The sequence below is a fragment of the Durio zibethinus genome, chromosome 6 (genome assembly GCF_047325235.1).
Source record: "Durio zibethinus cultivar Kanyao isolate XHJ-2024 chromosome 6, ASM4732523v1, whole genome shotgun sequence".
Taxonomy (NCBI): domain Eukaryota; kingdom Viridiplantae; phylum Streptophyta; class Magnoliopsida; order Malvales; family Malvaceae; genus Durio; species Durio zibethinus.
This window is the reverse complement of record NC_143167.1, coordinates 22577929-22595330: the sequence shown is the minus strand read 5'-3', so window position 1 is coordinate 22595330 and position 17402 is coordinate 22577929. Positions and strand designations below refer to the sequence as shown.

The following is a 17402-nucleotide window of genomic DNA, read 5'->3' as shown; positions in this document are numbered from 1 at the left end:
GGAATCACATATTGGGAAACTTTTAAAACCTTTCAAATTTGTTAAACTTGTAAAAGCTTTTGGTAAAGTTTTTAGATTTGCATTCTTAAAAACTTGAAAAAAATTTAGGAATATAAATCCAAAACCTTAAATCTTGGAGTCTAAATCACAAACCATAAACTCTTAAACCTAAAGACCCAAACCTTAAAACCCTAAAAACTACTCCCTAAACCAAAAACCCTTAAACCAATGACCTAAACCCCAAAAGTTAAATTGTTAAATTCTTTTTGAATGAATTAGTTAAGTGTTTGATATATATGTTCTTCTATGTCACTATAAATATGGCACAAACTAGAGTAGTTGATATTGATAAGATGGAGGCATCCAACTACTTTTTAGATAAAAGGACATGGAATAAGGATTAGGAATTTTATAAGTTTTTTTAGAATAATATTATTAACTAACAACTGTCTCGCTAAACTTGTTAATTTGTGAAAGAAAATGAACACGGATTAAGAATTTTATGCAATTCTTTTTGGTATATGTTTGCACAAAGACATTGATTTTATTATTTAAAACATTTATAAATTTATATTGAATATAACAACCAATGGTCATATGTATATATTTGTAAAATTGTTTATGCATATTTAAGCACTTATTAGAGAATTTGATAACATATAACATCGTACTTTGGTAACATAAACTTTTAAAACATGCTAAATAACCCACTAACATATAACATATCAATTTAATATTAAACCTACTAAAAAGTCATAAATGAATTTAATAAATAATATTATTATAAAAAATACAATTATTTTAACTCATGCATCAATGAAAAAACAATATACAATAACAACTATAATTATTATAATATATCAAAGTCATCAATATAAGTTAATAGTTTTTTAAGTGGTCACATCAAAGGTTTTGGTAAACAATAATTTGAATTCCTTGATGTGAGCTACATATGAAACCTCACATCCTCAAGCATAATCATATCGATGCTTATGCCAGTTGTATGCAATTGTAGGTATTAGTGAGACCAGATTCATTAATATTTGTAAAAAAATATTTGTTAAATGTTTTGTGTCTATAATTATTAAATTAAAACAAGATAAATATTAAATATAATTCTTGGTATTTGCACAAAATGACAATCAATAACAAATACAATTGTAAAAACTCTGTGCTTTAATGGTACATGTGCTAAAATCTAAATGAGAGATATATCAAACATTATCTTAAACTGATGTAGATTAGCACGACACCATACTATGAAGCTATCAAATAACCTATATCAGTTAAGGTTATCCATGTATTGTATAAGGCATAAATCTTAAAACATGATAAAGTTTCTAGCAATTCCTCAACAAGCTCCATAGATCCATTGAATGTCACATATTCGCCTCAATATTGATTAAGCTCATCAATTAAATCTTGTCACATTTGTAACCAACCATCTAAACTCATTCCAAGCACCTTAATAATAGAACAAAAATCATAATGTCCATCTATCTTAGCATCCATAATAGCATTTATATATGGATGTAACTTCATGAGTAAATTATCCAAATATTGTATTTTTTTATAATATTTATCTATGTTGTCATTTTCACTGAATTGGCAATAGTTGGTGATGATGTATATTTATGAGTAGATAGCATAATCTCTTAGTCTGAAAAGGTCATGTTGTAAAGATATATTTGCTTTTATAGCTTTACGATTTTTTATCTTAGCCATTTAGTGGTGGAACAAGGAAAATTGTTGACGAGTCATCTAATTCTTTCAATTTTCTTTTCATGGCTAATTTATCGATCTCATTACATTCATTAAAGTATTTTATGATTCACTTAACCTCAAATACAATGGTCAACTTAAAGGATACCTTATTAACTTTACTCTTTATTAAGTTTAATTTCGTCTAATGAGGATGCATTTTAGATAAAAAAAATTAGACTTTTCACCTTGAGATGCTTTGTAATTTCATGTGCACAAGATAAGTCATGCACCTTTTTTATCACATAACCATAAGCCAGCTTGTCAATCCTAACTTAATTTGCTCGTTTGGCTTCTATCAAAATCATATTGAGTGTGTTCTTAGATACTAGCCATCGTAACTTTTTAAACATTGTTAGCTCGTAGTTATGTTTAAAAATTGTAAGACTTTTCTCAAATAAAGCCTTTATCTTTGTATGTTGAACCTCAATACGAGAGTTGATTATCTTTCATGATGATTCAAAATCCTTTTAAGATGATCCAATATGCTTTTTCAACTTCACATATGCGCTCTCAACTCTAAATAAACTTAAAAGGTATATTAATATGAATGTTATGTTATGAATTATGAAAATTAAAATAATTTTTAAAATACAAAAAAAATCATAACTTTTTGTTGTAACATTATCAAAGTGCATTATTTTGTCTATCCAAACAGTAACAAATTTGTCTTTATACTTTGTTAACCATTGCTTTTTCACATACTTGATTGCTCTTGATAAATCTGATAATCAGTTTCTAGTGAATTTAGAGGCCTTTGGTACTCATGCTAAAAATTTTTTTTATAATTCATAAGTACGTTTCTTGAGACATGTAATTTGTAAAAAAAATTTGTTGTACTAGGAATACACTCTGTATGGCATTCATTAATGCTAAGTCTTTGTTAGTAAAAATGGCATTAGAAAATATACCAAAAGGTATCAAACTTTTTAATGTATATAGTGCACAATAATAGTTGTCCTACCACTTAGCTTTCATGAACACAAATATAATACAAAATGTTATCTCAATAGAGGTTACACCAACAATCTCAAGTAATGGGAGATGATATTTATTGATTTTATAGGTACAATATATAATCAGGACACTTGGAAAGGCATGTAGAAAATATATAGCATTAAGATGACCTTAGAACAAGTCCCTAACGTAGTTGCTTGTCTTGTTACTCCTATACCACTCCACGTATTTATAATCATTCAATTTTTTTGTCAATTGTTGAATTTGTATCTACAAGCTTTCTCAATCAATCTATATCTTTGACTTTCATAATATATAATCTTTATGGAGCTGATATTCTTTTCATTATGTTGTTTTAGGATTAATAGTTTGTTTGTTAATCTAACCATATTATTGACATATCAGCCACAATTGTTTTTTTTTTTCTTATCAGACAATCAATCCACAAATGAATGTTCTTTTAAATATTTTATTGGTAGATAATTGTGAAACCCACAGATTACTTTCACATCCAACTCATCATCTATTGCCAATTTAATCCCATATAACTCAAATGTGCAACCACATTTTTTCATTTTTGATCGCTTATGAAACATTTCTTTTACATTTGCCTTATTTTTTTACTGCTTGTATTTTTCATTTTATTTACATGCCAATCCTATTTTAGGCTTTCTTGTTAGACTTCCTAAATCAGGGTTTTTAATAACAATAATAAAATCATATTTTTCAACTTGTGTAGCTAATGAAATTAAGGCTTCACTACTACAAAATACTTACACAATATATTAAACTTATCACTTTGTATGTCTATATAAACTAACATAGGCCTTTGTATAATCTAAATTCAAAAAGCAAAATACCTTTGTTGTAGTAAATGAAAAATTATAATCGTATCTTATATCCAAATTGTACGATGATTCATTTCACTCTACAAGCACCATTTCAAAATTGTTCTTATTGGAAGAAGTTAAAAAATTAGAATGATCATATTACCTGATATGCAAACTCTATAGGTTTTGTATATTTTTGGATATAAATATCCAGTAAATTTTTTATGTTTCCTTATATAAACATCCTATAAGTTTTTTATATTATCAAATCTGTATATCTGGTAGGGTTGGTAGCCCAACCCAAGTCTAGTGGGTTCTTACCCGACCTAATCTTATAGGGTTAATTTTTTTTTTTAAATCGGGTTACAGGTCTGGTCGGATCGGGTATTATTAAAAAAAATTAGGGTTAGGTTTTAGGCAAACCCGACTCGATATTATATTAAAATTTATTTTTTAATTATTTTTTTTAAAATTTTTTATTTATATATAATTATATATTATATTTTTAAAAAAATAATATTTTATATTTTAAAAAATAATATTTTATATTTAAAAAATAATATTTTATTAATTTTAGGTCAGGTTGGGTCGGATATGATTTATATAATATCGGATCAGGTCGAGTTCGGGTATGAAAAAATAAAAAAAATTTCGATTCAAGTCGAGTTTGAGTTTTATGTTTATGAAGTCGGGTCAGGTTCAGGGCGAGCAAAAACCCACCCTGACTCTACCCGTTGCCAACCTTAATATCTGGTAATATATAATTGTTTCAAGATATACATTTTTAATAATTTAAATACTTATTGGATATGTATATTCAAAAGTCACTATACATTATTAGATATGCATATTTGAAAATATAATATTATTTCAGATATACTTATTTAGATATGCAAATTTACAGTTCAAATTCGAGACACACTTACTTTATCGTTTATTCAACCATCCTTTTGCCCACTAGTTTTCTTTCTCATTTGGTATTCATTTTCACAATATAGAAGATAAGAAAAGTAGTTTTAATGAATTAGGGTTTTATGATCGAATTGTCGAAAAAGAACACAAAAAAGAGAAGAATAAGAGAAGAAAAAAAAAGGAAAAAAGAAAAAAGAATAGAAATAGGTGAAAAGGGCAAAAAAGTAATTTAATAAAAAGTAATTATATAATTTTACTTGGATAATTTTATAATAAAAGTTGTAGAAAGTATTTAATGAGGTGCAAATATAAACTTCCTTTATGCTAAATATATATGATATATATATATATTTAGATATCTATGTGATATATTTTATCATATTTTTATATATTTTGTAATATAATATTATATATATATGAAATAAAAATAATATAATCTATTTTAAATGCATATTGTCATAGCACTTTTTTAATTTGGATTTAAAAATCAGATTTTTAAACTAAAAAATTATGCTAACGGCCAAAAAAATAAAACTAAAAATTTATGTTTAGCACTAAAATTGCGCAAAAAACAGTTGTCAATGTAAAAATCTACTTTCAACATGCTAAAGTAGGTCATAAAAACAAGTCCAAACCCGAGCCGATTGAAGTTGGGCCGAACCTACAGGCTTAAGTCTAGACACCAGCAGTCAAGCCTTCAAGGTAGATCCTTTGCCCATTTGCCTCCTCCATTTGTCAAAGTCGAAGGTTTCTGGGTTCGCAAACCTCCTTCATCTTTCGCTCTCTCGGCTGCCGGCAGCCTGCCCAAGTCCCAACTGTCCGACACACTCTCTCTTTCTCCTTTGCTTCCATTCCTTTTCCCCCTTTCCTCCATATTCCTTCCTCCCTACTAAACACAGTGTTAAGATTCCATGTCCGTTCTAATAGTGACGAGCTTAGGCGATATTGTGGTGGATTTGTACACAGACAAATGTCCCTTGACCTGCAAAAACTTCTTGAAGCTTTGCAAGTAAATTCTTTTTCTCAAAATTCAATTCTCCAGATTTTCATTGGTAATAATTCTCTTTGGTTCGCCCATTTAACTTAAATGCTTTTGGGTGCAGGATTAAGTATTATAATGGGTGTCTGTTTCACACGGTTCAGAAGGATTTTACTGCCCAAACAGGGGACCCGACTGGGACAGGCTCAGGTGGAGACTCCGTGTATAAGTAAGAAACAGATAAAACAATGTCCTCTTTGGTTTTTGATTTTGCTCTTTCTTTCCAATTTTAGCTGGAATATGCTGCAATTTTCTAGTTTAGTTTCTTGATAGTTTATATTGGATTACAACGGCTGTCAGTTGTTTAGGTTTCTTGTTCAGTGGTATCCATTAAGATTACTGAGAGTTTTTTCTTTTTTCTTCAGATTCCTATATGGTGATCAGGCTCGGTTTTTCAGTGATGAGATTCATCTTGATTTAAAGCATTCCAAGACAGGCATTGTTGCAATGGCTAGCGCTGGGGAGAATCTTAATGCTTCCCAGGTATGGGGTTCTTTTGCTTGATTCATGATTACTCAAAATTTCTTTTATTTCAGTTTATTATGATGAGAAATTTTTTGTTTGTAGCTCTAGGCATTTGGGAAACCACTCATGTTTATGCTTATAAACCTTCTTTGCTTTCCAGTTCTATTTCACACTTCGTGATGATCTCGACTATCTTGACGGGAAGCACACTGTAAGTCTTTTGATCCTTCTACTTTCTTTTAGTATATTATGAATTTATGATCCAAAGAAATTATAACTTTCTAGATATCATGTCCCTATCGGCTTAACTTCTTGTGGTTCAATATTAAATTAAGAACTACTCTTGTAAACTGCAGCTTAAGGTGTTTTCTTGGTTATCTAGATCAAAGCTTTTTAACAATTTCAGTGGACTGCCTGGTATGAATTCTTAATGTGTATTTACAGCTGGGTTTAGTTGTAGATGAGGCATTGAGATAGGTGGCTGAAAGAGTTGAATGTGGTATTTCCTATTGCTTCCTGTGTTGGTCCAAAAAGATGCTTGTTTATTAGAAACTTAAAATGGCATTTCTTATTAACCAAAAGAATATGACACATCTATTCATTTGCTTGTGCAGCATGCCCAACTAGAATATTTTATGGTGTTTAGCTAGCATATTCCATCATATGCCCCATGTTTGTGTTTCTAAGAGTTGTGCTGAAATGATTTTGACATTTGAGAGCTGTTTTTGGATTTTTTATGACTTGCTGGTGGTTCCTTTTGGAGTGCTTATTTGCTATGTTGCTTTAATTCTTAAGGTACCTCTGTCAAACACATATCCAATGCCTCAAATTGGACATTGATATGTGGTCTAGACCCTACAAATATAAGGAAATACTTGGAAAAAAAATTTAATACACCTGTTTCAGACACGTGCCATGGACACTCACTCATGTTTCTTAGCAACATATATCATTTGTTCCTTGAAAGTGAATTGCCAAAGGAAATATGTGAGCCATTGTTATGAGTGATAAGGAATTGTTTGGTGCAATGCCTAAGATCATTAATTTTTATCCTTTATTTTGTAGTGTTTCTTCTTTGGATATTGTATGTTCATTCTTTTATTTGATAATATCCTACATTTCCTAAAAGAGAATTATCATTTCAGGTCTTTGGGGAGGTTGCTGAAGGGATTGAAACTTTGACAAGGATTAATGAAGCTTATGTAGATGAGAAGAACAGGCCATATAAAAACATCCGGTTGAACCTTGTTCCATTCTGTATATGTTGTTTTAGCAAAGTGTGGGCTGTGGACCATATGTCTTGTTCTCTGGTGCTAGTTCATTTGAATTTATTTTGACAACATAATTTATTAGTTGTCTCTATTAAATGTTGAACAGAATCAAACACACATATATATTAGAGGATCCTTTTGATGATCCTTCCCAGTTGTCTGAGTTGATTCCTGACGCTTCCCCTGAAGGAAAACCAAAGGATGAGGTAAGGACTCTTTCAGATGTTAGTTATTTGTATTTTGAAAGGTTCAGCATGGTTGAATGAATGGCAAGTGACCTGCATATCACTTTTGAAATTGTGAGTTCCTCAGCTGAGATGCTTACCTATTTTCTACGGTAATTATGTAGTCTCTTGAATTGTCCTTATCTTTAATAATTTGAAGAAGGAAAAAGGGCCAATTTTATATGTTATGGAAAATATCAGAAGCATTTTGGATGCTTCATAAACTGAAATTGAACTGTCTCACATTGACTAACATTAGTTTTTGAAGGCTAGAAAGTTATATTTTTTATCTTGCTGATATTTATTTTTTTACATTTTGCTTAACGTGCAATTTTGGCTATCACAGGATTCTGACTTAATAATTTAAATGTAGGAATTTGCTAACTTTATAGTGAGTATTTAAGCCTAAAGTTGCTTTAGGGGCATCATTTTTGTTTCCAGTTCAAACTCTTTTAAGAATTGTTAAAAGTGCAGGGACCTCCCTGGTGTGCCAAGATATAAAACACTCTATAGGACATTGAGTTTTAAGAGTTGGCTTGTCCCTAGAGTGCTCAGCCTCTGAACAGTCCTTTCTTGATTTTAGAATACACCTTCATAATTTTTCTTCAGATGGTTGTGGGATTAATGATTTTTACTGTTATAGCATTGAATTTGTATCTTCAAGTCAATATCTAAAAAAATAGTTGATTGGTTGGGCAGGTTGAGTTTATCTGATACTTACACATGCATCATGCTAGCTATTCTGTAGGCTTATTGAACATTGGCTGTAGTAAGGCAGAAAAACTGACCTCTTTCTTTGATCCTTTTCAACTCTTCGAGCAGCCCTTCTCTTCTCTATATAAAAATGAAAGAAAAAAACCAAAAGAGAAATAGAAATGAAGGGGATGGGTTTGGGACATGAGTGCTTGAGAATGTAAATGAGCAAGGTAAAATTCAGGAAAGTAATATATGTCTATCGGATGTATGTTGAAGTTGATGATGCCTTTTCCTCGCATTCCTAAAAATTACTGGGACTTGGACTAGGCTCATTCTGTGTTTGTCTGAATAATTCCTCGTGCTTACTCACATACGGTTAAATGCTTTAAACTGGCATGCTCACTTGACTAAAATTTGCAATTTATTAGACTTTTTTCTTTTTTCCTTCTATTATGTAAAATTTGCAATAATTTCTTTTTTCTTTTATTATGTAAATTCTTGTTTTTCCCACGAATATTTTGAGTGTGTTTTATGTACCTGTGGAGTAGCAGAAAATAAGAGAACATTGAAATTGGTACTTTATGGGTGCTGCTTTATTATACACCTGTAAGAGGGTCTAGATTATGATTCTCTAGAGGGATGGGGATGTCTGATCTCTTTGGTTTGATGCTGAACTCTAACTGATACAAGAGTTTCCAAACTGATGTTATGTATTAAGAATGAGTAACTATGGTCAAATTTCACGTCATATTTGTAATTTTTATGTCAGGTCAACAAATATAGACTGCCCTTTGTATGTATTTTCTATTAATAGTCACTACTAGTTTCTCAATACTTGCATTTAGATTGATGATGATGTTCGGCTTGAAGATGATTGGGTTCCTATGGACGAGCAATTAGGTGCTGCAGAGCTTGAGGAGGTTCTCCGTTCAAAGGATGCCCATTCAAGTGCAGTTGTACTTGAAACTGTAAGTTTCTATGTCCATGATGATTGTGTTATTTTTTGTTTGAATGTGAACATCTGTTAAAAGTTATTTACTGTCTTATTTCCATTGCAGATTGGGGATATTCCTGATGCTGAGATTAAGCCTCCTGAGAATGTTCTATTTGTTTGTAAATTGAATCCAGTTACTGAAGTGAGTGCTTATTTTTGTATTCAGTGGGGGCTATATATATAAATATATGTATTCAGTAGGGATCCACTTACACTAGTGTAAGTGTTACACGCTTTTTTTTTACTTTTGGATTAAAATTAAATCTATAACACTTATACTTAGCCATTTTGATCCCATGGTCCAAAAAGACGCATTTTGATTGCCTTTTTCTAACTGCAGAATGAGGACTTGCATACCATATTTTCACGTTTTGGAACTGTAGTATCGTGAGTATAATATTCTTAATATTTGTTTATATTAGGATTCTTGTGACTTTCGATGTGTTTCTCACTGCAATTAAATTCAGGGCTGAGGTAATCCGTGATTATAAGACTGGAGACAGCTTATGCTATGCTTTCATTGGTGAGTGGAACCTTGATTTTATTTATTTTCATCCAAGAGCATCTATAACCTGTTATTTGTAGTATAGAATATGAAGCTCAACAGCTCTAACTTTACAATATAGTTGTAGAAAATTCTTACATATTGTTTTTGGAAGCTTAATTTTCTAGCCTGTAGTCCTAAACGTGAGTGAAAGTTGGATATTGTTTCTGATTAACAATGACTGTTTTGAACACTGAAGATGAACCTAGATAGAATAACATGGGAAAATAGAGTACAGTAAGCCTGATCCAAGTAGTTGGTTTGGGTTCTGGTTATTTAGTCTTTTTGAATGTTTTAATAGTTTTTGACTCATGGATGTTTCATTTGACAAGTAATGTTTTTAAATCAAACTCCTAGGTGCCACAGTGAGCTTTCTTGATTAAACATCGAGCTGATCTTTATGGACATCACTGATTGTTAATTGTTGCTAGTTCATTATTGAGGCATTGCTAAGCCTTGTGTCTTTTTATGTGTGGTTGCCATTGAGATCAAGTGAACAAATGCTAGCATAAAGAGTAAAGAAAGGCTTAAGTGTTCTATTTGATTCAATTTTAAAGATTAGCACTCTTTGAAAGATGTAGGTAGGAAAAGTGAAAGAGTAAATGAAATTGTTTTCATACTTGGTATATGCTTAAGGTGTATAAGGGAAAAGTGAAAGCATAAATAAGACTGTTTAAGACTTGGTATACACTTAAGGTGTATAAGATTGTTCCAAAATTATTAGAAAGTGTCTACTTGGCAGTAATATTCTTCTTTTGGACCCTTTTATACCTTAACGCTGTTTCTTGAGACAATTGATGAGTCAGAAACTTGGATACATACTGACACCCAATTTCCATACTTGAGTCTATGCTAATAGATTAGTACCTGCTTTGTTAGGCAATTATGCAAGATTTTTAATGTGAGTAATATGAGCTATTGAATGGTAAATACCAACCCTATATTGTCTTCATATGTTAGCTCAAATGATTATGGTTTGACCAAGGTGCTATGGATAAACCATCAAAAATTAAATTTTCGATGATTTAATTCTTTCCAAAGCATTTGAAAACTTACTTTGGAAATTCACTTAATTGGAGATTTTCATTGAAAAAGTATTGAAAATGTTTTGCAGTTAAAACCTACCTAAGGTATTCAGCAATCTTATTTGACGAAAATTTTATTACTTAATTACATTAATACTATGTTCTTTGCCTTTTAACTATGTGTTCTTTTCTTTTTTGTATTTTATGAATGAAAACCTAATAAAATCATACATCTCTATTACAAAAATAAAAATAAATAAACTAGCAACTAAATATATAATCGTCAATGGCATATCAAACATATTTTTGTATAGGTCTAGTGCTTTAAATTTTCATAACTGAAAATTCGGCATTTAAATTTTCAATTTATCAAACTGCACCTAAATCTAAGTTTGGTTTTGTTGGGTTAACAAATTAGTACATAAGTTAAAGTTCAAGAACCATGTTGCTCTGACTATTCATTTCCCTGAAGTACCCTATCTAAAACATACATGAGTGTTGAGGTCCAACCCCCCAAATATAGTGAAAATATAAAAAAAAAAATGACATGTCAGACATGTACTTAGATCAAACATTCTCTCCTGAGTTTGGGTAAAATAGTTCAAGAAAGGTATCTAAAAGAACGTTGAAGGTCGAAGATGCTCTTGTAGAATTAGTTGTTTTTTGATAACTATGAGCTGTGATATGTACTTGTGGAATTAATTTGTCAACCTTGGTCAGTCCATTAAGGTTTCTTCAATCTTGTTTTGATCAGCACTTATAACCTGATTATTACTCATGTTTCGTTCTCTTGGATACATAATATTATCAATAATATTTTATCATTTCAGAATTTGAGACCACTGAGGCATGTGAACAAGCGTATTTCAAGGTATAATACAAAAATGTCCTTTCTTTTCTTTAGTATTGCTTCTTTCTTACTGGATATTTGAAGATTATGTGAATTGATGACACAAGTAATTTTTCACCTTTTGTTGTTCAATTTAGTTTCTATAGAATGCATGGGTTTTCCAAGGAAATATAATTATTATTGTTGTTTTTCTTTTTAAAATCTCAGGTTTCTTGAAATTAATTGGGAAGAAAAACTATTGTTCCTTTGTTTCAACTACCTGATTTGTCAATGAGGATTTAAGTTGTCCTCAAGGGAACATGCCCATGGTTGCAACTTGAGACTTCAATTCAAAGGTCTCAAATTTGAATCTTGGGGAGAAGGGATGGAGTTTTTTTGGGGGTGGGATGGGGCAACCTACTGTCATGTAGCTCTTCCATAATACTGAAGTGGATGTTGACATGGCTGTCCTGTCAGCATTTTGTCAACAATTTTAACCCTTAGCATTAGGATGATGATGCTTGGTGTGGGTTACATCATTATGTTACTTGGTATGAGTTAAACTTGATGACCCAGGTGAGAATTGAGTATAAAGATTAGTTACATCTGGTGAAAATTACTTTTCTTAAAAATCATTAGACTTACGTATAAAACTTGTTTTATGGAAATTAAAGATTAAAAACCCTGATGACTTAACTAGACCAAAAGTTTAATCTAATTAACCATAAGGCTTATTCTAACAAATCTTAGATTTACCAAAATAACGTTCAACTCTCACTTAAATTATAAATAAATTATTACTCTAATGAGATTAACTATCAATGACACTTTCTCTTGGACTAAAAGGACTGCTTTGTTAACAAGAACACATGACCTTAGCCTTATTTATGTGCTGATGAGGCAGTAGATAAGGGATGGGAGAAAATAGACAATAGAGAGACATCAAAGGGAAAGATGGACATGGAGGGAAAATACAAGAAATAGAGGAAGGGAAAAGAGAAAACAAAGGGGAAAATCTCAATACTCTGATCTAGTTTCTTAATTCATCAAACGTAAGGGGCTGCAATTGAAAATAATGTGGTTAGAGTAGGTTTGTTTCCATGCAGGTTTTTTCTCCATCGACACAAAGTCTTGACTCTTGATGTTTTGATTGATGGTGAAAAAAACCTATGTGGAAATAGTCATATCCAAGTGTTTATTGCTTTCTTTCTAAATCTAGGACGTGCTAAACAAGCAAAACTAATATGAATATAACATAAAATGCCCTAAATATATATAATTTACAATTAAGCACATAAAATATACAATGTAAATGAAACACATTCCTAAGTAATTAAACACTTCAATTGGCGTGATTCTTGTCGTTGGAAATAATCAGTGCAATATCATTTGTATGGACATAAAAATGATGCCACTGGTCCTTCTAACAACTAGCTCTTTGGAAAACTTGCAAACAAGTTCTTTTTAGAAATCTAGCTTCTAGAAAAGCTGCTGCACTTTCAAATAGAGACCATGTGTTTTTGTGAATCAAATATTTATTTTTTCTGCAATTCTTCTTTCTTTGGGCATGGACATTTTTTGACCTAATTTTTCATTGTAGATGGATAATGCCTTGATTGATGATAGAAGGATACATGTTGATTTTAGTCAAAGTGTTGCAAAACTTTGGTCCCAATACAGGCGCAAGGATCAACAAAAGGGTAAAGGTAAATCTACCGCCAGAGTAGACATATTGCTTGCAGTGGTTTAAGGTTACATGCTTGAGACCCTAGGCATACCGTTCTAACTATCCTGCACATAGTTAGATGCATAGATAATTATATCTGTTACAAAAAAAATAGAAACAGTCAAGTTGCTTAAACATTTGTCTGTTCAATTAGTTAGTAAACCTGTTTAGAATGACTCTAGAGCAAAGTATACGCCTGAGCACTTAGATTGTTTAGAGTCAATATATGGACCTGGCAAAAAGTTATTTTGGTGCTTAGTTAAAAAGTTATTTCAGTGCACATCGGCCAATTTGTTTTATGCACCTGGCACCTTGGTAAGGTTTGACGCATCAGAAAATTGGAGAGCAAAGCAGTGTATAGAAAGAGGAGCGAGCTGCAAAACAATGCTCTACTGAGGTTTTGGGAATTCTGGGTAGAGAGTTAATTTTTAGCTCATTTGTAAATCTCCTACTTTCATAGTGAAATATTTGTTGATTGTCTTGACCCATGGACGTATGCTTTTAAGCCGAACCACGTAAATCGATGTGTGCATTATTTTTCTTCTTGTTGTTATTTTCTTTTTCACTTACCAAATAGTTTATTTTGATTGCGGAATCCAGGCTAATTTCACAACGTATTAATATTTGGGAAACCTGTTGGAACCAGCCTAGGTATCTTAAAATGAGAGAGGGTGGGAGGAAGGTGGTTGCAATAGCAGAGGTTGGGAGGATGAGAAAGATTTCAAGGGTTTGGGTTTTATTTTCTATTATGTTTGTTGGGTTTATATAAGGTTTTGGTTTTATTTTCTTCTATATATTAGCTAGATTAATATGTTATCTTTTTTTTAATTATTCTGAATAATTGTAGGATGAGATTTATAATCAGTCTGAATTATTTTTTGGCAAACTCGGTAAACCTGGCACGTTACGAAAGGAGCCAAAATCTTTTAACCTGTATGCTAACATAAAAGAGCTTAAATATCTACACGTCATGTGTGTTGTGAGAATTTTCAGTCTGAATTATTTTTGGTTGGCCTAAGGTGACCGTATGTGGACTTGCCACTTGTTGAAGAGAATCATTTGGGCTTTAAACTAAACGAGAAAACCTTAGCAAAAAGGAATCTTGTAGTGATGAATATGGAAGTATAGGGAACTTGTAAAAAACAAGCTGGTTAAGGGTGTTTTTCTGCCACATGTGTAGTCCTGCTCTTTTCTTTTGAGAAAACCTCAAAAGATTGGAGTAAATATTACTTCCAGTATTCGTTCAATGATAATTGATATTTGGTAAATTAATAAACATCTGTAAGAATGCATATTTCTTATAAGTTCATTGCTTTTTTTCATGTTATCTAATTCCTTTCTCTTAATCTTTTTTTGTCCTGAACATCTTGTAGCTTCATACAGGTAATTTTCACAATAGCTGAACTTACCTTATTAAACTTGTTTGTATATTTTGGTTGTAGGAGGTTGTTTCAAATGTGGTGCTCTTGATCACATTGCTAAGGATTGTGCTGGGGGACCTGCCACCAAGCTGCAGCCTTCTAAATACATTTTAAAGGATGAAAATGTACAGCATGGCGGTGACAATAGCTCAAGGTTTGTAAAGTTGGATGCATTTATGTGCATTCCTTCCAGACCCTCTTTTCTTTCTTTCTTTCTTTCTTTCTTTCTTTCTCTTGACATTGTGATGATTGTAATAGGTATGAGATGGTATTTGATGGAGATGCTCCAGATAGTCCCAGACAAGCAAAAAGACATCGACCCCATGATTTTGATGCCAATGAACGCAGTTACAAAATGAACAGGAATAGATCTGATGCTATGGAGGGGAAAGACATCAATGATAAGGATAAGCAGAGAGACAGAAGTAGAGATTACAGAGCGGATGTCAGTCGATCTGGTGGGAGGAGAGACGAAAAGCATCTTAAAGACCGAACAGGTGTGGAAAGGTATAAAGACGGACAAAGAGAGAGAGATGGGCACAATCACAGAAAGAATAGTTCAGATATTCGTGGTAATGACCAGAGAGATGATGCAGATCACAGAAAGAAATATGCTGACAACAATAGTCCTCCAAATAGAAGACACGATGATCACAGAAAGAGGAGTGGTGATGGTGATATCTATGCAGACAAGAGGGTTGAAAGAGATTATTGGAAGAAAAATGCAGATAGCAATAGACGAGACACAAAGAATGAGTCTAGTCACAGAAAAAGTGGTGCAAATGACCACGGCTATAAAGATAGGAGGGAAGAACGAACAGATAGGCACCGTCGAACAGAAACTGATGATGATCATGATAGAGATAGAAGACACCGAGGTGATAGGAAGAGATAGAATGATGCATGATATACCTTATTTTCCTAATGTAGAAATGAAAGCAAATTTCCTGGTTTATATAAATGTACCAAACCAAGTAGGCTTGGTATCATTTGTGAGAAAGTGACCAATCAATTACCATTTTCATGTGAATCAACTCAAACCTCTTGGGATGTGATCTGTGTTTGAATGCTAATGGCTTGAACTTGTGACATTTGCCAAGGTGGCCTCTGACTGGTATTATATCTCCATTACCTTTTTATTCTGCTACTCTTCGTTTTACATTTAAAAACTGGGACTTCAGTCTGTAAATTAGAGCCAGCATTTGCCCTAAGTGAGCTCAAAAAAGTGAAAAAGAAAGACTGAAAAAAACAGTTGAAGACTCTCTTACCCGGTAAAACTCTGTTGGAGCAAAGGTTCATTGTTCAAAAACCATAGATTCCTTCTTTACAGTTACCAAACACAGAAAGAAAGTCTTTGAGAGAAATAGAGAGGAATTGTTGAAAGAGAGAATGTGATAGAGTTGGTTCTAAAATAACAAAATTAGTTTGTCTATTTCTTTAAAAAAAAAAAGAAAAAGAAAATTAAAATGAGATGTTACTATAAACAAAGACAAAAGGCTATTGGGTATGATTGTAAAACGGACAAAACAGTAAGTCCATTTTTTGTTGGCTGTAGACAAAACAGAAAGTCTTTGTAATACGGATATTCTAATCGTTATCGATGTAATCGAATCAAATCAGTTGATATAATAAAAAAGTTTGATTTATAGCTTAACTTAAAATTCATTATTCAAAATTTGATTAAAACTGAATTAAATTTTAATTTTCAAATTCAAATTTGATTCAAAATAAAAATTAAACTACTCAAATTTATTTAATTAGAGTCATTTAATAAAAATAATCTTAACTTTTATGTTTAATTTCAAGTTCAATTATATGTTTGAATTCACATTCGAGTTTAAATGGATGTATATAAAGGTGAAATAGTAATTTTAATTAAAATAATAAAAATATATTAAAATTAAAAATTAGATTACACTTGTGAACTATTTGAATTAGACATTACGATATTCAAATTCAATTCGTTCGATAAATTAAGCTATTCAAGCTCGACTCAACAATAATCGAATTGAATTCGAATTTTATTTAAACTGAATCCGAATAACTTATAAATATTAATTAATTATTTATATCTTTATGCACCATATCATATTTCATGCAAGTGACATGTGATAATTACATGTTTATAGCGTTTCCAATAAACCACTAATATCTCCTTTTTCTTTGTTACATGAAGTATTTTTTATTTTTTATTTTTAAAAGTATAAATCAATAAATTTTTATGTTTAATAAAATTTGTATGAAAATTAAAGATACAAATGAATTGAATATGAATAAATTTTACTGTATTCGTGATCTATTCATTTATTTAAATAACCTTCAAATGTTATTCGTAATCTTTTGTTAAATTTAATAAACAAATGAAAATCGAGTCTATTTATAAATTATTATCAAATGCTCTATTTGTTTACACTATTGGATATAAACGAATCGAATATAAATAAATTTATTATGTTAGTGATCTTTTCGTTTAATTAACAAATCTTAAAATATTATTTATAATCATTTGTTAAGCTTAATAAACAAATATAAATGAATAAAAACTGAACATATTTATTTAACATTCAATTTAGTTACACCTTTAATGAAAATCATTAAAATTATTATGAAGAAATAGGGTTACAAAGCAATGCAGGGAGTAACCCTCCCACCATGTTTGCCTACCTATTCCACAATCCAATGTTGCTAACTTACGAGCTAAAACATTG

At 31.1% G+C, this 17402-nt stretch overlaps 1 protein-coding gene across 1 annotated transcript; it reads left to right on the top strand.

Moving 5' to 3' along the window:
• Positions 1–5181: 5181 nt before the first annotated feature.
• CYP59 (cyclophilin 59) lies at positions 5182–15841 on the top strand. The gene is made up of 14 exons (XM_022874403.2): positions 5182–5469; positions 5564–5668; positions 5865–5982; positions 6125–6175; positions 7110–7201; positions 7342–7441; positions 9001–9123; positions 9214–9291; positions 9490–9536; positions 9617–9672; positions 11549–11589; positions 13148–13253; positions 14716–14848; positions 14953–15841. Exons 1-14 carry the CDS (start codon positions 5372–5374, stop codon positions 15587–15589), a joined length of 1785 nt encoding a protein of 594 aa, XP_022730138.2. The 5' UTR covers positions 5182–5371; the 3' UTR covers positions 15590–15841.
• Positions 15842–17402: the final 1561 nt, after the last annotated feature.